We start from the raw sequence: 27,411 nt of genomic DNA, 5'->3' as shown, positions 1-27,411 counted from the left end.
TTTTATTTTTTATATTTATTATGATTTTTTTAATTTAAAAAATACAAAAACCTGAAAAATAACTAAAATTAAAAAAAATAAAAAAAATAAGAAATTACTAACCTTATCCTCCGCCGCTCCACCGCTCACCGCTCCGGATTTCTCGCCGATTCTTCAGACGCCCTCCACGCTCGTCTTCAATGCTGCGCTCTTTCACTCCAACTGATGCGTCGGTTGCAGACGACGCCTTTTCTCTTCACAACTGGCCGCCCGCACACTGTCGACAGCCTACACACCGTCCACTTCGCTTTCCGCCGGCGCTCTTTCTACCAGCCTTCTGCACTTGCACCGCTCGATGCAGCGCTCAATGCAGCCATCTCTTTCCACTCCAACTTCGCTGCTGCGCCTCCACCTCTTGCAGCTACTGGCGCTTCAGCCGCCTCCCAGTGCTTCTAGCTGCTCTTTCTCAGCTTTCAGCCTTCCACCGCCTCCATTTAGACGTTCCCTCCACAGTAGCGCTCGACGCCGACTCTTCCACGTTAATCTCGACGCCAACTCTTCCACGTTACTCTCGATGCAGCGCTCGATGCCGACGGCCCCCTCCACGATGCATCGCTCACGTCACTGTAAAAATAAATATATATATTTATATATTTATATATTTATATATATTTATATTTATATTTTTTTTAAGGCCGCCTTCTACGCTTCTTGATCTCAGGCACCCCAGCTCTCCGCCGATCAACGCTTCCTTCGCACCAACCGCCGTCTTCTCCTCTGCAGCAGCAGCAGGCGCCGTCTACTCCTTTCTACGCCGTCTTGATGCAGCCAACGTTGGCGTTTCTACCTTGTCATTATAAAAGTATATATTTATATATGTATATATTTTTTAAAAGCCGCCTAGCAACACAGGCTTTCAACTGGCCGCCTCCACAACTGCAAGTATATATATATATAGACACATATATATATATATATATATATACACACACACACACACATATATATATATATATATATATCTTTGCTGCGCTTGATGCGTTGACTCCCCACACAATAACAACACAATAAAACAATAAAAGAAAGGCCGCCTCCAACACTTCCTATCTACCACTCGCCAACCCCGTTAAAGATGCAAAAACAGAAAGTGCATAAATCTGATTAATGGCGGGATTTCTCTACCGCATTGGAGTTTTAATTAATTTTGTTTTTTTTTTGCTTCTAATCAAAAAACCGAAAACACACAAGGCACCCTTGAGATCACACACTCAATGCCCTTGCAAACTCTACTCTAATCTACCCTAATCCACGATTTTGTAATCAATGGAGCACTTAGTAAGAAGTAATGGTTAACACCCTTCACTAACTTAGGTGTGCGTTCCCCGGCAGCGGCGCCATTGTTTGGGACATCATAGCATAGCGGAGACTACACTCCAACCCACACACTTGTCAATCCGTGAATGCAACCCGGTTAGCGCATAGAGGCTATCCCGAATGGGAGAAGATTAGTTAACCACATACTAATGACTTCTAGTCCTACTCAATCCTTCTTCAACACTCAAGCAATCAATCTAACACAATCAACGCATCAAGATTAGGCTACACTTAAGCACAAAAATGCAACTTATGCAAAGAACCTAACATGCAAAGAGCTATCACACAAGCCTCAACTACACATCATTTCATGCACAAGCTTCATCACATGCACTCTACAAATCAGATTTTAGCATCAAAACATCATTAAGAAATCTAGATTAGCAAGTGAGTAGACCATAACCTCATATCATTGAAAATGTAAAGAATAGAGAGTACAAGATTGAAGCATGAATGGAGATGGAGAGCCTTGGGAGAGCACTTGAGATGGAGCTATGGAGCAAGCTCTCTCTATGAGCCTCTCAACCAAATGACCAAAGAGTCCTCTCTAGCTCTCAAATGGGCCACCTTTTATACAAAAATTCTAGAACCCCCAAAAGTTCCCATGTGGGATTATTGTCAAGCCCTCTCCCACATTCATCTACAACTTGGAACTCTTTTCAAAAGCCCTAAGTGTCTTTTTTGTTGCATCCTTGTATCGATCTTCATTCGTCATGCAACAGACCTTGTGCACCAAAGAGCTCAAAAGAGAGCAACAAGCAGTGGAGGTGGAGATGGAGCCATTAAAAGCCACTTGGACCAAGTATGGTTGCACATTGTTATGTGATGGGTGGTCAGATACACGCAAGAGGAATGTGTACAATGTTTTGGTGTCCTCTTGCAAGGGCACTATGTGTTTGCATGCCATTGATGCATCTGTGCCTAGGACAGCGGTGACAAGAGAGTTTATATGGTCACACCTCCGAGAGGCTATCATGGAGATAGTCCCACAAAACATAGTGCAGGTGGTCACTGACAATGGTAGCAACTGTCTCTCTATGGGAGGGATGCTAGAGAATGAGTTCCCGCAGCTTGTATGGACTCCATGTGTATCCCATAGCCTAGACTTGCTCATTGAAGATCTTGCAATGATTAGGTGGATTGCTGACATCTTTGACACTGCGCATAGCTTGGTGAAGTTTGTTACCAAGAGGCCCAAGGTCTTGGCAATGTATCGTGTCAATAGTGACCTTGAGCTTCTAAAGCCCTCCGATAGAGCCTCGCCATCTCAATGTCAATAAAATTGACATTGAGAAGATAAAGATATCCTAGAGATTCCTCAGGAGGAGCGCGACATAAATGCCATGTTGTATGAGGAGTTGATGGCACCTGCTCATGCCACACGAGCATCAACACCAGCATTATCAAGAGGTGCTACTACTAGTGCAGCAACTGAGATGAGTGCGGTAGCTGAGGCAATATTGTCCTCTTTTGAGAGTGACGTTGAATCTACCGAGAAGGCTACTGATGCGGACATCGAGGATTGAGTGCCCAAACTCCAGATTGTTTGGGGCTATCAAGCTTCTCTAATTTATTGTTTGTCATGCATGATTGTATCTATCAGCATGCTTTACTTCATGTATTTCAGACTTCAGTTTTCTTTTTTTGTATCACCTCAAGATTCAAACTTTTTGTGATCACTTTGAGTGCTCAGTTGACTATGTAGATCTTGCCTGCAGGCTGCTAGCATGCTTTATATATTATTTCTTGATTTTTAAGTAGTTGCTCTTGTTGATGATGGAATCTCTTTCCACTTTTGGTGGCTTAGTCCTCTTCTTAGTGGTGAGTGCTTGCCATTGCTTGAAGAAAACACAAAAAGCCCCGCGTGCAAAGATCGTTATCCCTCATAGGAAAGAGATATAACCTTGGCTTTGATACCACTAAAACAGGCCTTCATAAGGGTTGTGGCACAGGTACTTAGCTTACCTTCAAGAAAACAACAAATTCAAGTGTAAAACCTTGAGAAAATCTGAAAATAAACAAAAGAGTGAGAGTAGAGAGAGAAGACACTACACTAGGGGTCGGAATAGCTTTATGTCGATCCCCCCCTCAGAGTTATATTAGATAAAACCCCTTGGAGGAGTCTTGAGTACAAGTTCTAAGAGCTAGAGAGCTCTCGCCCTTTTACATGTCTCAACAATGAGAGAATTGCTGAATTTATAGTTCTTGCCCAAAAGCACTTGAGAAAAGCGCCTTAAAACTCACTTCTAGCCCAAAAAGCATCTTTTAAATCCCGGTGATTGGTGGTGCCATCGGGAGAGTGGTGGAACCCCCACCCACTGCTGCCTCAGCCCTCCCACAGGCAGCCGGGATTACATCCCTTCGCATCTGTGTTGCCTCGCCGGATTCAATGCCTCATGTTATATCTATTCCATTCCTTTGGGGCAACCCCATCATTCAGCGAGTGGAATATTCAGGCGTGTTCATGCATATTTCAGTCGCAGTACCTCTCCCCCCTTCTTACAGGTACTTCCATTGTGATAGATAGAGTTCAGAGTATGCATACTCTCACGCTCGGACAAAGTGGCATCACATGGAAGACAGGATCTGCACCCACTTGGCCCGCCTTTGTCCAAGGACGGATTGTGATTATTCCCCGTCTAAACCCTCGCCCAAGACTCTTCGAGTGGAGGGCAGGTCCGCTAGTTCCGCCTCACAAAGATTGATATGCGGATAGTCTCATGGAACATTCAGGGTTTCAGAGATGAGGCGTCCTCAGAGGAGAGCTTCAGAGAGCTACAATTCGGGGACCTATCGACATTCTTTTCCTCCAGGAGCATCACCTTTCTGAGGGGCACACCCGCCGATGTGGAAAGATTTTACCAGGCAAGAATCACACTTTCTGGTCTCCATCCTTCGGCCCTTCAGGAACACACGGAGGACTTTGTATTTCTGTAAATGAGCAGCTTTTGTCGACAGTGACAGTTTCAAGGGTCATAGTTCCTGGGCGAGCACAGTGGGTTACCATTTTGATTGGAGAGGATAGCATTGCCTTCCTTCATGTCTATGCCCCTAACGCCGCTGCAGGTAGAGCCCTCTTTTGGAGCACAGTCCAGCAGGCCCTTCCCCAAGCTGGCTTTTGGTGCATGGGTGGTGACTTTAACATGATAGAGCTAGCTGAGGACAAACTTGGAGGAGGCATGGCCACAGTCTCAGGAGCAGAGTATTGTGCCTCGGAGGAGATGATAATGGCTCTTAGGGGACAGGACCGTTGGCATCTTCCAAAGTTTGGGCGCAGCCCCCTGGGAGCCTTAGCTTCTCGTGATCAGATAGGAGGAGCACCGGCCTCAACCTCTCTATAGCCTTGACAAGTTTTATGTTGATGAGTGGGCTTGCAGCTGTGGGGGCATGATTGGTATCTTGGCTGGCACTACTTTTTCAGATCACGCCCGCATTTTAGCAGTACCAGTCTAATCACTGGCGACCCAGGCTCAAGCCAGAGATGGGAGATTTGCAATAGCATTGCAGCATGGCACATATGGCAAGCTAGATGCAACGAAGCCATTGAGGGTACCCACACTCTGCTAGCAGAGTCTATCAGGAGCATTTGGCTTGGTATCATACATACTTTTTTTTTTGTAAAGCTTAATGTCATTAATTACAGGTGGGAAACCTCAAAACGAGGAAAACCCACCAAAAAGATCACACTTTTTATTTACAAGTGGGAAACCTCTAAGCGAGGAAAACCCAGAAAAAGAGGAGTAACTATAGGCTTCACCACCTAGAAGCAATCAAAGTAAATCCTATAAGCATCAAGAGTGATGTCCCCGGCATCATAAGCAAAATGAAGCGCGTGACCAAGCGAGAACTTGAAGTAATGGAAGGGAACAATGTCATTGGCTTGGAACATGAGGTTGTTCCGAACATGCCATATGGTCCAAAAGACCCAGAATCGGACCCAGCTGAAAAATACTGCAAACTGAGACTGTGATGCTTGTAACACCCCAAAAAGCCAAAAGCATCTGTGAAAAATGCCCGAAGGGAAACAAAGGCGAAGAGCAGTCGAGACCCGGCGAATGAACGATCTGGAGCATACGCAACCCCATAGTAAATGTGGGACAGTCTCCTCAGTAGCTTTACATCGGACACAACGTGAAGGCGCAATATGACGTGCATGTAACAAGCTACCAACAGGAAGAGCACCAACCAAACAGCGCCACAAGAACAGGCGTTCTTTAAGAGGCAGATGACTTTTCCAAATGCGAAACAATGTATGTTTCCACCACATTGAAGATTTGGAGAGAGACCATAGCTGATTACCATGTCTGACTATCCATGCATCCGATTGCAAGAGGGCATAAACTGTCCCAGCTGAAATACATTTCATAGCAGTGGTTCCAAGATTCCAATCAGATAGACGGGAATCCACATTCAAGCGAGGTAAAGGAGAAATATCAGCAATCATCCGCTGAATTTCTGTCCAAAGATGAGAATAATGGGATCCCAATTGAAAACGATCCGCCGCAACAGAGAAGGAAAGAACCTGACCAGTGTCATCCACCACCTGATGTATCTGACAAATTCCTTTTTGAGATAGAAAATATGCCTGACGAGGTGAACGGTCAACCAAAGTGGAAGAAAATACACGACTCCAATGCAAACTCTCTAGCCGCAGGGAATTGCCCATCAAAGATCGGGAACCATGCCATATCATATGTGAAGTAACTTCCTTCCAATCAATAATGAGAGAAGAAGTGAAAGGACATCCCGGATGGTATCATACATACCCTACATAGTCAGTGGGGGAAGTTGCATGGTGGATCTAACTGCATGCGGAAGTGGCAGGAAGCTTTCTTCAGGCTCTAGCGGACAGGCCCTTTTCTCACTGATAGAGGTGGTGATCCCACTTTGCATTAGAGACCACCTGTGTGGCTGTCCCCCCCCCACACATGAGATAGCCTTCTCCTCCTCAGATAGCGGCCAACCGGAGGAGAAGCGTTTCTTTCCCCTCCTTTGATTACTTGATTCCCACCCTGTACATGAGGTGAGTTTGTATCTAGCCCTTCGTGGTTGTTTTCCAGTAACTAAAAGAAGGATCTTTTCCCCCAAAAAAAAACATCTTTTTAATAATAAAAGCTCTTTCCTTTTTAGTACTTAAAAAGCTTTTAATCTTTTGCTGTTGCATCATTCCAAGCTTGTAAGGTGGCCCTACACTACTATACTGCATTCAATGCGATGCGCGATATCGCGCACTAGAAGGCATGTTTAACATGGGCATACATGTGGGCCTATGTGGTGCATAAAGGCCATGGTTAAATGGCCTATGGCTTAGGCCATACATGGGACCAAGGAGCTGCCTTATGAGGGCTTTCTTCCTCAAAAGAACGGCATGATATCGTGCAATGAATTCACAGGTCCATGAGGGTCTTATCTCCATTGTTTGGGGGCCAAGGAGAAGCCCAATGCAAGCATCTTATCTCCATTATTTAGGGCCTTATCTCAAGGGTTCAACAGCCATGGATCAGGGCCATACATGGGGCCAACGAGCTGCCAAATGAGGGTTTTCTTCTTCAAAAGAAGAGGGCAATGTATCGCATTTGATTTCGTCTCCATGATCTCCTAATGGCTAAGGATAAGCCCAATTGTGAGCACGGGGTCAATGGCCATGGCTCAAGGCCTTTCATGGTGAACAAGGGTAAGCCCGATGCCCATGGCTCAAAGGAGGGGGCTCAAGGCCATTCATGAGGCCCAAGGAGGTGCCCAATGTGGGCTATGCTCTTCAAATATGTAGCAAGAGGGCTATGTAGAAAAAGGGGTCTCAAGAGGGCATACATGAGGCTAAGGAGTTGCACAGGAGTAGGGCTATGGCTGAAAGCCACTGCAGTAGGGTCATCATGCTGCACAGCAGTAGGGCCATTGCTCAAGGCCACAGTAGTAGGGCTATGGCGATGGCTCTTGAAGAGAACAAAGGGAGAGAGAGAGAAGAGAAAGATGGAGAGGGATGGATTATGAAGGATCTTTCAATCATGTCCGAAGTTTTTTTGTAGAGCATGGCATAGAGAACATAATGCAAAAAAGATAATTAAGCATACACATATCATCCTTTGATTTGTGTTTGTTCACGCTGTAATAGATGACCATCAAAATGCTTCTTTCTGTGTGTTTGATTTTCTTGTTGTCGCATAAGGGAGAGCGGGGAAAGAAGATAGAAAGAAAGAAAGTTATATTAAGCGTCTCCTAAAGACCCAATGGGTCTATGAGACCAAAGTGATACAATGCTATCCATGGTATGTCTCATCATGGAAAAGAAAAACAGGGTCCCTAAGTAATACAATAAATGGCAAAACCCCACACCCATGTGCTCCTGTGAAGGGAGCTTCGATGGCTGATATGGAACTGCAAAGACAGATGTTGTACGCTAGTAGAAGCTAGGGAGTTAACTCACAATGATGACTTATGAATTGTGTGAGAAGAGGTTGGTCGTGTATCTATATAGGCCTATATATACACAGGGCATCCATGACATGACCGCGGTCATAGTTATTGCCACCGTCCGCAGTGTAGACTTGGCCCATAAAGATGGTGGGGAGACTGCTAAGTAGTCCACCTCTGACGGCCATATGGGCTCATCTTGGGCCCCGATTTGGCCTTGCAATGTCAGGACAAGACAAAGTCTGAGTAAAGTCTACCTACTCCATGTGTGGACCGTTATGAGATGGCACCCAGTGTAGCATGTAGCCTATTTGGCAGTGTGTCAAATCTAATCCAAGCTGTCTCTAAATCATCTGGCCTCCTAGGCCACCTTCTCGTGTGTGAATACGAGGATGTCAAGCATCCAAGCTGCTCAACCATGGGTACTCATAATGGGGGCCATACAAACATGAGCTAGCCAGTGTCTAGACAATACAATATGAGGGTGGAACATTGAAACTACCTCTGTGGTCCGTTGCTCCATTTGGTTCCTACTGCAAAGATGGTTATCTATCGTCGTCGGGCAATAAACCATCTTGACCTCCCTAAACATGATCACCTCGTGCACAAAGTGATAATGAATATCAAAGTGATAATGAATATCAATGTGTTTCGTGCGAGCATTAAACTAGTGATAATGAATCCTGTGTTTCGTGCAAACATGAAACACAGGATTCCCAGCAATAGACATGAACTCTGGTTGTCACATTGCAATGTTGTAGACTGCTTCCGCACCACTCATGTATCGTGTAGAATCCTCCTCAATCACAATGCTTCACATGATGCAAAGCATGCAAATTTGTACTCAGTCTTTATCGATGAGATAGCAACAATCTGATGTTTCTCATCTAAGAAATGCATCTTGAACCAAGAGAAAAAGCATACCCTCCCTGTTACTGTGCACCGTGTCACCCACCCAATCTGAATCACAAAAGCGACTGAGGGTCTTGCCCATAGCATACGTGATGAATTACTCCCGAGTATCTTGGATGTATCGCAACACCCACAATACTTGCGTTCTAATGATTCTCTCGGGCTTGTTGGAGAACCTACTCAAAACACCAACACCAAAACTAATGTCAGATCTAGTATTACACAAGAAGATAGGACTACCAAACACTTTCTTGTATAAGGTCTCATCCACAAGGTCGAAGGTTTCTTCAATGGACAGCTTCAAATCAACCTCCATTTTTTTTTTCAGAAAGAGACTTCTATTAAGTATGAAAAAAACATATAATAATCACAGCTATAAGCTAGAAAAGAATAGAATCACCCCAATATGTAAGGTGATTTCAACCATTGAGGAGCATCATGATGCCATGTAAGACCTGTGGTACTAGAGGAAAAGAAAATGCCATGGTCCCACTCCCGCATAAATATCACACGCTTCGCGTGCGCAGAACGAGAGGACCCATGAATGCGAGCCCAAGTAGCCATAAGAGTATGGATGATATCACCCCATATAGTACTAATGCACTGATACCCAAAAATCTGGACACCCTCAATAGCCTCCATGCATCTAGCTCTCTAGATCTGCCATGTTGTAATACTGGCAACAATCTCCCAACTGGTGTCAATCCTCTGTCTGGGGGGTGTATAATCAGAGTGAGGGTTATGCTGCAATAAACCATGCTGGGCAATACCTCTACGAATGAGAATAGCAGAATCTGTACCACTGCCCTCATAAAAAAAGATGCGGACCGGACTGGGAGAGCCAAGCAACTACTCCCCAAGTCACATGCATGGCTTGGCCACTCAATTTTCCCATAAGTTGGACTACAGAACCCCAAATTTGATGTGCACTGTTGCATCCCCATAAACAATGTTGTAGTCTCAGAATTTGCCGCACACCTAGGACAGGAAGGTGCTACACCAAAAACGGATCTCCACTAATTGGTGGGGAGACCACCATGTAAGAATAACCAAAAGAAATGAGAGATCTGGCTCCTTCTGTATGAGTGCCAAAGTCTATGCCAATATCTGCGCTGTTTCACTAGAGAAATATCATAGCTCTCCCATTGAGGCCTGAGAGTAGGGATCCTATGCATCTGTCGAGTGAGGAGAAGCTTGGCATTCCAGACGGTGAAACTGAAAAAAGAAAGGCTTTTCAAAGGATCGAAGGCATCAATCCACTCCTACTCTCCTGGATCCCACTAAAGATATTTGATAGGATTGCCACCATATAACCACAAACACCAAGAGCCATGAGTCACTATCTGAGGAGAAGGGTCAATGAACCAATGCTTCCCCGAACGACCAACAATCCTCGCTGGACTAAGCCTAGTATCTGGGATAATCTCCTCCATACTACATCTCCTCAATCTCCCTCCAGGCATGATAGAGTAAATGATACAATCTGTAGCCTCCTAGCCCGGGAGACCAATGACCTGCAGAGGTATGCCTATCCTCGAAAAAAACTCCTAGCCAACTCGGATGATAGTCTCCATGAAAGGTCCCAGAAAGCCACTCATGCGGAATAGCTACATCAATCTCATCAATACGAATGCAAGAGACCCTAAGATGAATGGATGCAGCTCTCCGATCCTCCGGAAGACTCTTAAAGGTCTTCCAAGCAAGACCTTTGTATACACATATCTCCCATCTTGACCACTGCATATAGACCTAGGAAGCCTTTGTCGCAAAAAAAGATCTCATGCTTCTCCATGCTCTGACAATGGCTGCAATAAGAGAGGAAGATGGTGCCCTGATATCAGCCTCTATGAACAAAAAACGTGTGCTGGGCATCCAGTCTCTCCTGACCCTGGGTGTACATCCAAAAATCTGAGACAAGAAAAAGTCCTTCCAAGGCTCAGTGCCTGGTAAGAAACCTCTGACCACAAGTTTGCAAAGCAACGCCCTGCACTAAACATCCGGATCAATAATATTCAAGCCCCCCTCTCATTTGGACTGAATAACTGTGAGCCAAGCTACCCTGGCACGAGTGTCTGAGGTGCCATCCAAACCCGACTAGAGAAAATTGCGGATCAATCTCCGCAATTGGCCAATGCACGCATGAGAGAAGCACCAACAAGAGGCAATAAACCAAGATGAGGCAAGCAATACCTGATTAGCCACCAACGCTTTGGAAGCTAAATCTAATCTCCTGGAGCTCCAATGGAGGAGCTTCTTCCGGATACTCATAAGTACCGGAGCAAATTGCTGTGCAGGAGAAATATCAATCCCAACATGGCATCCCAAATATCTAGCAGTGCATCCTCTACTGGTCCAAGTAAAACCAAGCTCTGCACCCCAAATAACTCTCGGTGAATCACTAACCCAAAAACCAACAGATTTGTGCGAATTAATGAGTGCCCCTGCTGCCAAACAGAACTCCTCTAGTGGCTTACTAAACCAACCACCGCCAGCCTACTTGTGGTGGTCACCCCTCTATCCTAAGTGAAATGTTATCATAACTATGTGTCTAGAATCTGTTAAAAGTGGTATGTCCACCCCGCTCGTATGGTAATGTCCATAAATTCTGCATTTTATGGGACACAGATAGACCTACTCCAGAATGTGTGGCTTTGGATATTCATATGCAAGGGATGCCAACCCAAGAGGATTTTTTCTAGCTAAAATGGGGAAAATTTGCTGGTTCATATTTTGCATGTCGTAATTTTGGACATGCAATCTCATTGTCCTTCAGTTTGATACCAAACCCCTAAAGTGGCTATGCCTTTGCAATCACCTCAATCAGCTTTGAATGCACAACAAAAAAAGGAAAAAAATATAGTGCACTAATAAGGATAAACCCAACGTAACACTTGCTTCCTTACCTCAAAAAGACAAAAAAGCAAGATTTGAGATCTTGGCAGACACCTAAAAAGCGGTGAAACCAAGAACTCTGGTAGCTCGAAATTGGAAAAAAGGTCTAATGTTGCTAGTACATCCTCGTCTGGTCCTCGTTTCATGCATGATGTCTCGAGAGTGGTCAAAGTGTGGAATGTAGTTATGAATGGTCACTCTCTTCAAGAGCAGACAGATGCAATCTTTGAGACTTTTGCTTCAAATATAGATGAACATTCTGACAATGATGTTTCTCAATTTCCAGATAGTGGAGGGCATGCAAGGAATCGAGCACCAATCTCTCACATGCAAATGGATTCTTGATGGCCTGACATCACAACCCTGTCATTGTAAATATGTATATACCTCTCAAATGCTTTACCTATAATATCCAAGGCTTCTGTAGGTTAGACAAATGGAAGCTTTTATGGGACAACATAAACAAAAATCAGCCTCATATGGTTTGCGACAAGAACACAACCAACATGCTTTTGCTGGCAAGGAAGGCTCTTTTGTAGGGTATCAATGCAGATTGACATTGAAAAGCATTGGATATAGTACAATGCAGATTGACATAGGTATATATATATATACAATGGCAGTTTATTGCCAATGTCATGGAAAATATGGGCTTTGGGCCTAAGATCAGAAATATCATTTACTAGCTCTATGAAAGAGGAACTGCTCGATGTATATTACATAAGGGTCTTTCAGATTTCTGGTCTCTAGGCAAATCGGTGCGACAAGGTTGCCCCGCCAATGCATTGCTTTATGCAATAGCCACTCATCCCATGCTCTTATTAATGGACAAACTACTTGCAGAGAACAAGCTACATGGCATACGGATTTGGGATGTAAATCACTTTAATAGCCAAGCTTTTGCAGATGCCTCATTTTTCTTTCCAAGGAACACTCAAGATGATGTTAAAATAATTATGGATGCTCTGGATCTGTTTGGTCTTGCGGCAGGCTTGAAAATTAATTTTGCTAAGTCCGAGCTTCTTGTGCTTAAGCATTGTGATTGGCACTCTATTCTTTGGCCAGGCCAAATGAACCAGAATAGATGGTCAGATAACTTGGGTATTCTCTAGGCTGGAATGTCTTTCTAAAGAGAGAATGACAATGAAGAGAGAACGATAATGGGTGTTGGACAAGCTAAATTTCAAACTTCAATATTGGAAATTATCTACCTGGCAATTGCATGTTAGATTGAGAATTGTGCAATCCATTTTAATGGCTTATATTGAGTTTCACTTGCCTCTTGTTCCCTGATCTTCGGCCGATTTGGATAGTTTCATGCCTGCAACGTTAGCATGTTTGTGGTGTTAGAGGGGTGCATTCTTGGATGCCCATTTTCCACAAAATTAATTCAAGGCTGGCAAACTCTGATGGCTCTAATAAAATGGTCTGATAGACCACCTAATCAAGGCAACTCCCTTCGCAGAGAGAGCATTCATTGGAGTCGTGCATTTCAGCGGCCTCTTGCTCTTTTACAACCAAGAAAGGCTTATTTCCTTTCTATCAAAGTAGTCAACATGTTGAGAATGTGGTGAATGATAGTGGCTATGTTCTTTTTTTTCCACAAGCTATGACACTTTACAATCTAGGTTTATATCATAGACCAATATGACGAACCATAGCTCCTATATTGCATGATTTTCAGCCTGTATCTCTTCTAGAATTGAGTCATACCCTGGATGATTGGATATTGGTGGGTCAAAATGTAGGCTGCCCTACGGTGCCCCTTCGTAATCTACCTGCAGCCAGTGCATACAAATTGCTTCTTCCTCCTTGAAAACAGGCTCATGGAAACTCACTATGCCACATTAACAAGCCTTCTCGGTGGTGGAGGGTGTCTCTCTCGAAGATCTGAAAGAGTAAATTACCCCTCAAACAAAAAGTTTTCTGGAGATGTCTCGTTGGTGCTTTACGGGTTGGCAGTTTTCTGGCCGAAAGATGTATTGCTCCCGCATCTTGTAGAAGATGTTCATGACGGTCTATCATCTTCTATGGTCTTGCCCCCATTCCCATGCACTTCTAGACAGATTGTCAGGACACCTTCGTGTGAGAGGTCTTTTGGCAAAAAATTTGGCTATATGGCAGCATTTCCTCCACTTTGCCAGAATTTGATACTTTATTATATACGTGGACTAGATTTTGGGCCCTATGGTCCATCTATCATGCAAGAAATCAGCTGGTCTTTGCCACACAAGATATTCCATGTTTTGCTTTCTTCAGGAGATCCCCTCTTTTATCTCTTCAGGATTCTTTTGACCTTGGAGATCTTCCCTTGCACCGCTACAAGTGTTCCTTGATTGCTTTTGAGCTTTAGGTGCACCATAGTTGGACAACTAGGCTTGTAGCTTCCCTCATGTTTCCTGTATTCTGATTGTGGGATTTCTCCCCCATTTGGAGGTTTCCCACTAGTAATATATCGTATTACAAAAAAAAAAGGAGGGTAAAGCCATGCTGGAACAACAGCAGCACATGCAGCATGCAGCCTCATGCTGAAACAAAAATTGTATGATCTTTTGTTGAGACATAGAATCCAGTTTGATTTCTAAAACCCATGTACAGTTTTTTTTCTAATTATAAGGATAAATCTGTCATTAGCTTAAGCATAAGTCTCATAATTACCTTCATAAATTCAGTAGCAAGGGCAGGAAACTTGCAGTGGGGGCAAGCACTCCAATCTCCAAGTACCATATGGCGCCCGGAGACAATGCAGAACTGGCATCAAAACACACAGGAAAATCTTATGGTTGATTCAACTTCTCTATAAAACCTCAGCAGCGATCCAATGTGCTCTCAATGCTTACAAAAATCTTGTATTAAAAAGTGCTGCTTTAAATTTGGTAAAAAAATAACCATGAGAAACTTTTCCATGCTTTTCCATGACCTTTATGTTAATGAAGATGCCCGTTCTAGATCCCATACCTCCCTAATAATAATTTGGAGAACCACACTTCCATATAATGCAAATTGAATCAATTTGAATAGCAACCATAGAGCCAATTTGTTAATGAAGACGCCCATCCTAGACCCCATACCTCTCTACTGATAATTTGGAGAACCACACTTCCGTATAATGCATGGTGAACTAATTTGAATAGCACCCATAGAGCCCTGTTGCTGCCCACTATATTGTGCACCATATGCAGCAACCTTTGGTAACCAAACAGAGCAGTTTTTGGGCATTCATCTCTAGTGCAGTATCATATCTAATGCTGTGGATAACCAAAAGGTTTCCAGGATGATTTGGAAGGGTCCATCTGTCCAATGGCATGTAAACCTTAGAAGGTCTATTCATGCTCTAACATGTTCATATACATGTATTTCCATTGACGATTTTTATTGCTTATTTTACAATGAAGTAATTAAAATGTTTCTGTTATGCGCTCACCTCTTGCCTAGCTGACATGCCACAATAGACTCATCCCAGCTGTAAGATTCCCTTTATAGCTCCTCTCCCTCTTACCTTTAGTAGCAAGGCACTTTCTCTCAATAAATGTCCACCAAAACAGAAGTACAAATGCCATAAATGTCCATACTAGATCGGTGTGAGCTGGAGCTGGAGCTTCCCCCCATCTGCGCATCTGAATCTGCCCCCCCTTCCTCCTTCACGCTGCCCAACCTCCATCCTCCTGTGTTTCTGCCAGTTGTCGTCCTCTCCTCCCATCTTGCGCCCCTCTGAGCCCTTCATCATCTGCCTTCGCTGCTGTGCACCCCGCCTCCAGCGTCTTCCCTTTTTTACCTCTCGTGCACCTTCGCATCCTTCTCACTCTGCCTCTCCTTTCTGCTCCCTCCAACCTCCAGCCTTTGCCTTGACCCGCTGCCTTCCTTGCATCCCTTTCTGTGTGCGCCCCTCGCCTTCATGCTCCTCTCTGCCTGCTTCCCTCGTGCCGCCCCACCCCCTCTGGTTCCTCCTCCTCGCCTCTTCCACCTCATTGCTTCCCTTTGTTGTCTGCCAGTCCCACATTCCTCCCTCCCGCGTGTTCTTCACCAGCCTGCTCCCATCATCCTGACCCCCCCCCCCCCCCCCCACCCGAGCCTTATCGTGTTCATCCCCTTCATCAGGTGTTTTCAGCTTTCGGGCAGTTTTTTCTTCAGCGAGCGTTGGTGTCTTCTGGTCCTTTCACCTCCTAGAGGACTCCATGGCAGCCGGTCTGTCGAACAAGGTCGCCGTCCCTTGCCTCTCCTTTTTTGAAGCAGACCTCCAGCTCCTCGCTTCAACAGTCACCTCTTTGGAGGCCTCCACCTTGGTTTGCAAGATTGTGGGTAGACGTCCACAATCTCAGGGATCTTTTGCTAGCTAGCCTCATCGGCGAGCCGGGCAAGATCACTGATATTCATCCTTTGGGGCGTGGATACTACCAAGTTGAGTTTGATTCGCCAGCAGCATCGGACAGAGTCATGTAACTGAGCCCCGTTGCACTGAAGGAGCTGTGAAGCTACAAGGATGCAAAAGAAAAGGGTTGAAAGTAACATGATGCACATTTGAAGGACCCATGGAGGTGAAGGCTTGTAGTTGTGAAGCTGGAGACTAGCATGAGGCAAGTATGATGGACCGCAGAGTGGAGAAGACTTGTTCGTGTGTAGACGCATGGAATAAGTTTGCATGTGGCTGACGACACCAGCATACAGTAGTCTGAGGGGCACGGAATGTACTACTCCTAGAAGAAACGGCATGTGGATGATACCTGCAAGATCGATCAAAGGTTGAAAGACAAAGGAAATGCATACAGAAAACAGAGAAGCAATGAAGGGGCCATGCATGTAGTTGAAGCAACTGGTTCTGAGGCTAGGGCCCTAATCTTAAGAAAGACGATGCAGCAGGTATGGGACAGTCGTGCTGGGCATGGTAACAAGAGAATTTAAACAGAAAGGAGCAAAGAATGTAGGCCACCAAGCCGAAATCATTTGGGAGAATGTTAGGCGGCAATGTGTCCGCTATGTGGCAATGCGTCTACTAAGGCCATGATGAGCCTTGTGGTAGTGGAGTGATCTCTTTCTTTTCAAGAACACATGGAACAGGTATCAGTTGAAGAAAGGAAAACAATGAAGCTGCGCAAAGGATTGAAGACACAAGGGGCTTAACCCCCAACTTGGAGAAAATATGCAAGGGGCTTGGTCCCCAACTTGGAAATTGAGCACAGGTGGAGTCTGCAGTGTAACCCGACGGGCATGTGAATGAACCCGATCGAAGAGTCGGAGCAGGACGACTTGAAATTCTTGCTATCATTGTGTCGATGAGGGAGTGTCCTTAACAAGGTCGATAGCAGAGCAAGTAAAGCTGGCAAAGAGAGTGAGTAGCCCCGGGAGGGATGCACCCCCCAGCTAATCGGAGTTGTACAATTACAAACCAACTTTGGAGCCAACAACAAAAGAGGCCCAGGTTGTGATGAGTCTAATGATACTCCAAGCCCAAGCATGTGGCAATCCATGGAGACGTTGGAAGCTATTGGGATGCGGGAGCCATGCTCACAATCAGTATTCGGGTGAGGGTTAAGTCCAAAGATGACACCAACATTCCCCTTTCATACACAGCCTTCGAGTGAGGGTAAGTCCAAGCATGGCACCAACAATCCCCTTCTCAGATCAAAGAGCAGACGAGGACCCAACAAAGTGGTCCAATCAAAGTGACCGTGTAGTCAATAGGAGGACCCACACAGGGTCACACAAACCATGAAAGCAACAATGGACTCCCAGGAGTCACAAACACTTTGGAGTCCATGGCGGCCCGAACTGGAGAAATCCGGAGAGGGCAAACATCTCTATACTACATCGTACTGCATGAGGTCAAAGTAGGACCATGAAGGCACACTTGAATATCAAGAGGAACTTGAAGGATACAAACAGCCAAGAGTGCAGGTGACAATGTACTTGTGGTTGGATGGTGGTAGCAAGGTGGCAATTGCTCTCATCGAATTCAGATGGTGAGAATTGAGCCAGATGAAGTTGAAGATGGAAACAGCATGTGCACAAAGTGGTAAATGTGCTATGTATGGGTGGATGCTTAGTGGCAGAGTGTTCACTGAAGTATAAGGCAACACTTGGTTTTGTTGAAGCATCTATACTTAGCCGTAGAGGGCAAACAGAATGCAATGACATGTACTCAAAGCTGGAAGACAACTCAATCAAGTAACTTGGGATTAGCTTGCTAAGGTACTTGTGTCCTTAAGCTTCTACGCGCCAAGGCTCACATGTATACAGAGTCGCAGTTTCCAAAGGTGACAGATCATGGGCAACTCATGTCCAAGAAGAATCTTTGCACCACAGCGCAAATGGGTCAAAACACGGCAACAGGTTCACACGACCCGTCTCATAAGGGAATATTCCGTTGCAGTTGATGCAAGGGAATACCCCGGATAGCCCATGGATTGAGGCCCAATTGGTTGCAGCCCGCACAGAGCTCAGCTCCATTGAGGAGTGGAGGTGTTTACAAGAGGCCGCGCAGAGCAGACTAGCTGGCTTCAGACAGTAGGAGAGGAGCATCTGTCGGAGCCTTGCCTCCTTGCAACGGCTTCAAGGGAATAACCCGGATAGCCCGTGGATTGAGGCCCAGTTGGTTACAGTGCATACAAAGCGGAGCTCCCCATTGAGGAGCAGAGGGTGGAATATAGATACCATGCTAGAGCCTTGGGTCATCCGAGATTTCTTTGAGATTTCAAGTCCACACAGGCGAAGGGATGGTATCTGCAGGTTGCAAAGCTAGGTTGTTCCATAATTGCAGATCCCCCTGCCCCACAGTAGGTGCGAGCCATTGCCACAGATTTCTTATGTTCTCTTCTCCAACGGGTGCCCCCTATCCTCTCAAGTGCTGGATGCGCGTGAACCGGTCTGGCAGCACACAAGAGAGGTGGTCCCCCCCCCCCCGCTCTCTGGACTTTCCAGCTGACACCCTTTACTTCAGAGGATCTTGCGGAGGCTCTAGTGGCACTCCCAGGGGAAAATCCCTTGGCGAAGATGAGCTTCTGCTTTCCCCATTTCTTTGGGATTGGGATCTCATGGAAGGCGGCTTCAAAGCTGCCTTCAACGAGATTATGACCACACCACGGGCTTCATGCTAGAGAGGCTATCAAAAGGCAACAGCAGAGCACATGCAATCTCATGGCCTCCCTCCTCAGGTTCTCTCAGAAGAAAGAGCACGCTGGCACATCGGAGCTCGGCTGTTGGCAGTTGGCTCGCCATCGGAGGTAGGCCAACAGTTTGTTTGACGTGTGGCCACCTTCAAGAGTTCCAATGACTTTGCCTTTGGGATTGCCCGAAGGCTCAGCAGGTTTTTTCCCCCCTAGAAAAGAGACTTATATTAAGTAAGAAAAAAATTTACAAGAAGAGAGATTTCAAACCAAGCAAGGGGGAAATCTCAACCAATCTAGTGCCTTGTGCTGCCAGCAAGGTCCCATATGAGAGTGTGAAAAAGATGCCATGATCCCATTCTCTCATGAATTGATCGTGTTTTCTCTCTACAACCCTCGAAAATCTCCAAATCCTAGCCCAAGTGCCCATGAGCATGCGGATAATATCAAACCAAATCTTGCAAATGCACTATGTATCATAAACCAAAGTGCCCTCCATGGCCTCAGCGCATCAAGCCTTCCAAATATACCAAGCTCAGCAAGTTTGGCAGAGGATTCTCCACATTTTCACTACGGAACGCGGGCCCCCCTCTCGCACAGTTACTTACGGCATAGTTGCTTGGGCCAATGAGGCTAAGGCTACGATGGCATATGAGAATGGTGGTGGGGAGCCTTGCCTTGCAAGTCTCTCATCTCCGTATCTGTGGAGTTCCAGCTCCACTCCACTAATCATTGGACTCCCGTTTCCTACCAAAGACGGGAGATTTGCACAGCAATATTGCGGCGTGGCATATTTGGAGAGATTACTGTAGAAAGACTATTGACGGCACCCTTACCCCGTCAGTGGAGTCCATCCGGAGCATCTAGCTTGATGTCATTCATACCCTCTCTAGACAGTGGGGGAAGCTTCAAGGTAGCTCCGACCACATGCGGAAGCGCCGAGAGGCCTTCCTGAGGATTTGGCATCACGGTCCCTTTCTTACTAACAGTGGTGGTGAGAGCCCTTCAGGCAAGTCTCCTAAGTTTGAGTAGTGTTTCCCTTAATAAAACTGAAACAGGGAGACATCTACCCTGCCATTCCCATAACTCATAGGGACAAACTCCCTCTTTGCTTTGAGCAGTGTAGCTACAACCCACTTACTAGAGGCACCACGACCTCACGGGTACTCAGTGCATGAGCTGTCATACTCTCCGCACATGTCCTGCTACAAGGGTACCACCAGGCATTATGATTCGCCCCTCCTCTTTGTACCCTTCCAGGAAGCAATTCCATCCTTCAGGGGCTTGCTCTGCACAGTCCAAGATTTTGTTGTAGGTCATCAAGGGACATAGGGGAAAATGTTTTCATTTCTCAGTGGGATCCGGTCTATTCAGTGTGTAGTGCTTCCTCTAATACTTAGAAATTTCCTCCCCAATGTAGCCACCAAGGGTGCCCACACGGACTGTCCACCGCAAGAGTGGCGCCAAGCATTGTTGGGTTTTATGCTGTGTATGCACCCAGAGGAGTGCTAGTGATCATCGGTAAATTACTGGGGCACTTTTTACTTCAGTTAGTGGAGGTTTTTTCCCCCAGTTTAGCTTAGTATCACTTATAAGAAGTTTATAAGTGTTTTGGTCCACCCGGCACATTTTATGGCCGGACATGTGAACACATCCTTTTAGGTCACTTTATTATGTGGCTATTGTACTTCACATCATAATCTGAATACACACAAAGAGTCGTGTTCTCTCTCTGCTTCTCCACGCCTGTGTTTGCAGCACCTCCAAACCCTAACCCTAACAGTCCAAGGCCTTCATTTGGTATTAGAGCCTCCAGGTTGGGCTGCATTGCCCTGCCCGTACTGGTACTGTCCTTCCGTACTGCACCTGTCAGCGCCGCCTTCACGTACTGTCCTGCCCGTACACAGTTTGCGCCGCCTTCAGTACCATATTGCACCTGTCAGCCGTCTTTAGTACCGTACTGTACCTGCCTGCATACAGTCGACTGCAACTACCTACGACGTGTACCAGCTGTGTACCTGGTCGCCCTGCTCCGTACAGTGCTCATTACAGTCAACCTACCTGCACAGTACCTGCTACGCACATCTATCTACAGTCGCCTCCTGCTTCCGTACTGTACCTGCATACACTCGACTGTACTTGCAACGAGTATCTGCTGTGTACCTGTTTGCACTGCTCAGTACAGTGCTCCGTACAGTACCAGCTGAGTACATCCACCGTACATTCATCGTATCTACAGTCTGCTCCGTACAGTCATCTGTACCTGCACAGTACAACAGTCTAGTCATCCATACCTGCACACTGCAGTCAACTTGTACTTGTTGAAATCTCAACTGTGGTAAGCATTACAAATTTTGAATATTGGGCATTTTTATTTTCTCTGTGAAAATCTACAGGCAGATACAGGCAGACTTTCTTGCAAAGAAATCTACAGGTTTTTTGCAAGGTTTTGGGTGCAATAACTTTGGGCAATTTTTGGGCATTTTGGCACTGTGTAAGCCATTTTTGCTGCTCTACTCAGTCACTGGTGCATCGAGCTGCACATTCAGAGGATTGAGAGTGCAGGCATATTTGGGTGAACTGTATTCAGTGGAGTACAGTTGCTTTCAGGGTTCTTGCTATTGGGTTTTTTGATACACAGGTACAACATTGTGCATAGGGAGGCTTTTGTACTTCACATCATAATCTGAATACACACAAAGAGTCGTGTTCTCTCTCTGCTTCTCCACGCCTGTGCTTGCAGCACCTCCAAACCCTAACCCTAACAGTCCAAGGCCTTCAAGCATTGGGATCATCCGCAGCATTGAAGGCTGCAACGGCAGCGACTGACACTCCAATGGATCTCCTAGAGATAGGAGATTCTACCGAAGGCTACGCTGCCACCTCATGGCATCCACCAAAGATAGGAGATGCCACTGACTGAACCTGAGGCATATATGGTCCCTCGACTCATCCTGAAGGAGATCCGACATCCTTCATTCTTCATCTCACTCATCTTCTTGGAGGACATGCTTTTGATCCTTATCCCATCTTGGAGGAGATCCTGATCCTACATCCTTATCTCACCTGGGAGGACATCCTTATCCTTCATACCACTTGTACCCCCAAATTTTAGTGTACTTGTAGCAGGGTTGGTTTCCCAGCACACTACATGGTGGTTCTTCTCTGGACAGTATGTCCAGAGTCCTCGATGCTCATGGCGCAACACAGAAGACACTATGTAGCGGAACACAACACGAGGAGAGGCGAGACTGCGGAAGGAACGAGAACACTTGCACCACTTAGAGAACACTGATACATGTCCTTCACTGTACCGTGACACTCAACAGAGGTCACAGTGAAGAGGACGGCACAGCTCAAGCGGATGACAGAACACAAGCCCAAACGTCCAACAATGTCTCAGTACACTATTGGAGCAACTCAATGGTACGACCACCAATTTTAGTGGTGGGCAGTATGGTGGGTTTCCCCTTCCCTCTAGTGTTACCAGTTGCATGGGTATTAGCCGTACCAATCCCTCCCTTACAGACTACCGGAGCCCCACCTCTCTGTGGAGATTCGCGGTACCCCACTATATAGGACAATCATCGACGGCAGCGACTCTGGGGTAAACCTCATGCCGGAATTCACACTCCATGCAATAGGCCTCAAGGTCACACGGCCAGCCAACTTCTGTGTTCAGATGGCCGGCCAATGGGAGGTGACCCCCATCGGCCTACTGAAAGGTGTCACTGTAGTTATCCAGGGGATACCATTCCTACCGGACTTTGTGGTAATCCGGCTTCTTGAAGTCAGAGGGCCCAACTCATTACTCATTGGTCGACCATGGCTTCGAAGTACAGGTGTACTGCACGATTGGGGCTCTAACAGATTGTGGATTCCTCAAGAGCATGGTCCACAAGAACTCAAATTGGAAGAAGGTCTGGACCAAGGGATCCGTGGTGCCACAGTGGCCCCAATCTCTTCCCCCACTTCACAGCCGCTCACTTCTTGGCCTACGGAAGAAGAAGGCCTTGTTCCCCATGGTGATGAGTCCGAACTCTTGGACTGGCTTCAGGCAATGGAAACCCTCACATCCTACATGGTGGAAGTCAATGCGGAGAGCCCCCAAGAAGAAGGGCCAAACAAGCCCACCCAAGTCCCCAACTTGGAAGGACCCATCTAAAATCAAGCCAAGCATCGCTGCAGGAAGAAGAAAATTTATCTGGCCTCCACACCATTGCCCCACTCCCAACTATTGATGGTTCCACCACCCTTGCAACCCTCACTTCCTCGCCGACATCAACGTTCCTACTGGCACCCTTCCCTTGTCCCGTCTACTTCACAACTAAGCAAGCCTAGTTACCCTTATGCTCTGCACCATCAATTCCATCGTCACCTTATTTCATCTTGGTCATCCTCAACCTTACCTCCTCTTCTACCCACACACAAGGGCCAACCATGAATCTTCCTCCCCTTATGATCACGCCATCACGGATGCCCTTGATCCTTGCCACGCATACTTACCCATCTCTTGGCTATCTTCCCAACCATCTTACAACCTCTAGCACCATTGGCCACTTTGGTAGGCAAGTGCCACCTCCTATCTCTAAAAGGCACTTGAGAGGGCGTTAGGCCTCAAGGCAAGCATTGTGTCAGATTCCTCCTAGTTTCTCCTCTTACTGAGTTGCCTGCTCTTGTGAGAACCCACAATCTTGTATCTGTGAGTGAGTGTAGCTGTCCTTGATTAGTACAAGAGATGGTGTTGCTTATTGTCTGGGGATAATTTATTTTTATTTTTAAAAAACCCAAAGGGTCCTTCTCCTGGCAACATACTTCTATCTTCCTCACCGAGGACGGTGAGCACTCTAGTGGTGGGCGACCTGTAGCCACCAAGGGTGCCCACACGGACTGTCCACCCTACACAGACTGTCCACCGCAACAGTGGCGTCAACCATTGGGATCATCCGCAGCATTGAAGACTCCAACGGATCTCCTAGAGATAGGAGATTCTACCAAAGGCTACACTGCCACCTCATGGCATCCACCAAAGATAAGAGATGCCACCAACTGAACCTCAGGAATATATGGTCCCTCGACTCATCCTGAAGGAGATCCGACATCCTTCATTCTTCATCTTCTTGGAGGACATCCTTTTGATCCTTATCCCATCTTGGAGAAGATCCTGATCCTACATCCTTATCTCACCTTGGAGGACATCCTTATTATCCTTCATACCACTTGTACCCTGTGTTCTGTCGTCAGCTTGAGCTGTGCCGTCCTCTTCACTGTGACCTCTGCTGAGTGTGCACCGTACAGTGAAGGACATGTATCAGTGATCTCTGAGTAGTGCAAGTGTTCTTGTTCCTTCCGCAGTCTCGTCTCTCCTCATGTTGTGTTCTGCTACAGTGTCTTCTGTGTTGTGCCATGAGCATCAAGGACTCCGGACTCCGGAGTCCGGACATACTGTCCAAAGAAGAGCCACCATGTAGTGTGCCGGGCAGCCAGCCCTGCTACACCCAAAAAGGAATTGAGTGACCAAGGCATCAAATGTGGGCAAGCAGACACTCAGTTGAAGTATTTTCAAGCTGCAAGCCTTCCATCCCATAACGGTGTTAGCTACAGTCACATAAGTCATTGGCAACATTATGTCGATCACAGAGTTGCGTATTCCCAGAGGGGTGAGAAATTAGTCACATATGTTGCCAAGTTTAGTGCAAGAGGCAAGGACGTGGTAAACCAAAAGGGGGTCTTCAGGTTGACAGCCCCCCCCAACCCAGCACACCATTTGTCGTCAAGGAGGAGGCCAGAGCAGCTTGCAAGAATGAGAAGCCTCTCGACATCGACCGAGGTTCTCGACGAGCTGTTACTCCTGTTGAGATACCACCTTGATCTGTGTAGCTCATGTTGCAACCCCAGTTTTTCAAGCCTCACCATGCACATTTTTCCCTCTCTCATCCTTTTCATTCCCGACCAGCCAATCAATCGTTCTGGAGACCAATGTCCATATGTGACTTTGTCCTCCCATAAACATGTGCTTCACAAAGTCTGAGAAGGAAAGCACTGATTTTGAGCGGGTTTTAGAGAAAATAGGATGACAATGATGAGAAGCGGATATTAAAGGCTTAACTTACAGGGATAATGCTGTTGCAATTGCCACAGTCCAGCTGCATGTTTGGCAATAATGATGCACAAATAGGGCATGGTGTTGCTGGTTCCTTTTCCTCCACTTTCTCACACTTCCTGACAATCTTCTCCACTTTCCGCTTATAAGCTGAAGAAATCAAGTTTCTGTGTACAACAAAAGATTTTCACAAATGAATTATTTAAACTTCTCATCTCTCACTAAAACTTGTGTTCTTGTCCTAGTTCAAGTGACAGATGTGAATATGTTTGATGGCATGAATACCAAAGACTTCAACATTTATAGCTAAATAGTTTGACCTGTATTCTGGACGCATTAGCATGGATGCAAACTCAAAAGCCGTAGATTTTAAGCCCGAACGATGGCATTCAATGACTGTGGATGTCAGTATTGGTACCACGTGGGTGGGAAACTTTGAGATATTACGAGCAACTCTAATCAGGAGTCGTGAACCAGTGCTGGAGACCAAAAAAACAAGCAGTTGGAAGGCTTAAAACATGACATGACAAGCACGCTACACCAAATATAGGAAAAGCAGAAAGCTTGCTCAACAACAAGTTCTCATTCACCTGTGATCACCGAGACGTATATGAGTCTTTCCAAGCACATAAGAGTGCAGCAGCATCAATCGGTTTAGTATTTCCGAAGGGATAGCCTTCCCTTGAGCTTGAAGTACGAAGCAGAAGTCTAATAAGAGCTGATGTGTTTTCTTGTAGTTTCCTTTCTCCTGTCTCCAGTTTATAAACTACTTAGACACCTAAATTTTAACCTGCAGGATTATGGTATGTTTGTGCATGGTTTTATTGTTAATGCAGTAAACTATCAACCTGCTCTTCAGCCGAGAGAAGAGAAACCAAGTTGGCAGCTTCCTCATAGTTTCCAAGAGCCTTCTGAAGCATGTAGAGATGAAGTGTATTCCCCTCTGCACCTTGCTTCTCTTTACTCAGATAATCAAATAACTGACTCGTAAGGGCATCACTCTTTTCTCTTCCCACCAGATCGATTGCCTAGTCCACGTAAGTCAATCAGATGAGTAGAATTCCTTCCAAAAACAGCACACAATCTTCACAAGAAGTCCCAAAAATACCTGCTCTATCCCACCATTGCTTCCCCAGCATAAATAAAGTTTAAGGGCCTTATCAGTTTGCCCACAGCGTTCCAGAAGAGTCCCGGCTTTACTGTATTCTCCCATAGTTTCATAATACCTACCCAATATTAAAATATCAAGAAGTTATTCTTTGCGGTGGGTTATATGTTATTCTTTGCGGTGGGTTATATGTTATTCTTTGCGGTGGGTTATATGTCATATTGTAAGTGTCAAGGTTTGACACTCCCTTCAGCAGCATGGTATGGTAACCATACTCAGGCAAGGACTCACCGACATATATCTTCAATTTTAGTAGGTACACATGTAAATTCTCATCTTCTTACAAGTTATCCAAGCCCCAGTGCAAAAAACTATGTTTCCAAGGCACATAAGATATACAACCTGGCCAGTTGAAGACATTCATCCTTTGACGTGATGTCAACAACCAGTTCCGTGTAAACGTCCATGTTGTCATGTTGTTCCGCAAGCTCCTTGGCTTCTTGAGACCTGATGCCAAAAGCAAAAATTTTTGCATGATAGGGCACCGCTACACTAGAAAAAATTGTAGTGTTTTCAACCAAAAAGGCAATTACAGTTCATGAGGCACGTCTTAATGGGATCCTCTATTAAGTGAAAACACTTAGAGACCTTCTTGAGAGGATAAAAAACTCTATTGCTTTTGCATAGTCTCCTGTGTTTTTGCAAAACCTTGCTGCAAGAAGTGCACCTGAAACTGACTTTGTCTGAAAGTTGAGGACATCCCAGTCGGAGACATCAATATGTAAGAAAAGAATGTAACCCTTCCACTCCTTTTCTAAAGGGTATGTATTGTTTTTTTTAATTAATTTAATATATTGAGAAAAATGCACTCCACAATTCCTTTTTTAAAGGGTACACATTGTTTTTTTATTTAAAAAGGGGAGGTTATTTAATATATTAAGAGAAATGCACTCCAGAAGCCCCCCATTTCATCCTCCTCCTGCCACTTCCTTCCCTCTTCCATTTCCTCTTGAATCGCTTGCTTTCCTCTCTCCTCTTTTCATTTCTTCTCCCAAACCGTACCTCCTTTTCTGACATAGTGCTTAGCCATTTCAGCCCCCTAAAATTCCGTTTGCACTTCTGTTTCCATTTCCCCATTTCCCATAATTATGATCGTTATTTGAAAGGGCAACGCTTATGTCAAAAAATGTGAGAATGCATCATAAATTTTCTCACCGCACGGACAACTGAATATGCTTTTGATGGACTTTGTAGAGGCCCTAAGAGTAGTCTCACGACATTTTCATAATCCTGCAAGCACATTCAAAGTATGCATTCACAACATCTTTTCCAAAACTCTTTTCATGGTAAAGGAGAGGAAGGAAAAGGGAAGGGGAGGAAGAGGGGGGATCAGTTGCTTCATCATCCAAACAAAATACCTCTGCTGACTCCAATGCCACAGCAGCATCGGTGAAATTTCCCTCTGCTTCCAAGGCTTTTGCATACTTGAAACAAGACATTCACAAAATTCCCATCTTAATGTTGCAGATAAG

At 45.6% G+C, this 27,411-nt stretch overlaps 1 protein-coding gene across 11 annotated transcripts in view; it reads right to left on the bottom strand.

Moving 5' to 3' along the window:
- The window catches only part of LOC147623684 (uncharacterized), an 86,310-nt gene that overhangs the window by 8,423 nt on the left and 50,476 nt on the right, over positions 1 to 27,411 (bottom strand). For 5 of the 11 annotated variants that reach the window (XR_015269192.1, XR_015269187.1, XR_015269188.1 and 2 more), the window contains 10 exons: positions 27,298 to 27,363; positions 27,095 to 27,169; positions 26,528 to 26,622; positions 26,282 to 26,386; positions 25,880 to 25,997; positions 25,620 to 25,799; positions 25,362 to 25,519; positions 25,092 to 25,250; positions 24,782 to 24,938; positions 14,227 to 14,319 (listed from right to left, as the gene is read on the bottom strand). Coding sequence is in view for 5 of the 11 variants with exons in the window: in XM_086820275.1 (XP_086676401.1) it covers positions 14,227 to 14,319; positions 24,782 to 24,938; positions 25,092 to 25,250; positions 25,362 to 25,519; positions 25,620 to 25,799; positions 25,880 to 25,997; positions 26,282 to 26,386; positions 26,528 to 26,622; positions 27,095 to 27,169; positions 27,298 to 27,363 (1,206 nt within the window). In the remaining 6 variants the exon portion in view is untranslated. Of the gene's footprint in view, positions 1 to 14,226; positions 14,320 to 24,781; positions 24,939 to 25,091; positions 25,251 to 25,361; positions 25,524 to 25,619; positions 25,800 to 25,879; positions 25,998 to 26,281; positions 26,387 to 26,527; positions 26,623 to 27,094; positions 27,170 to 27,297; positions 27,364 to 27,411 lie in introns of those variants that run through there. The other 6 variants (XR_015269189.1, XM_086820276.1, XR_015269190.1 and 3 more) reach the window with 6 other exon arrangements.

The sequence above is a fragment of the Cibotium barometz genome, chromosome 26, assembly GCF_041138505.1.
Source record: "Cibotium barometz isolate CiBa-2024 chromosome 26, ASM4113850v1, whole genome shotgun sequence".
NCBI lineage: Eukaryota > Viridiplantae > Streptophyta > Polypodiopsida > Cyatheales > Cibotiaceae > Cibotium > Cibotium barometz.
This window is presented reverse-complemented; position numbering and strand designations above follow the sequence as displayed.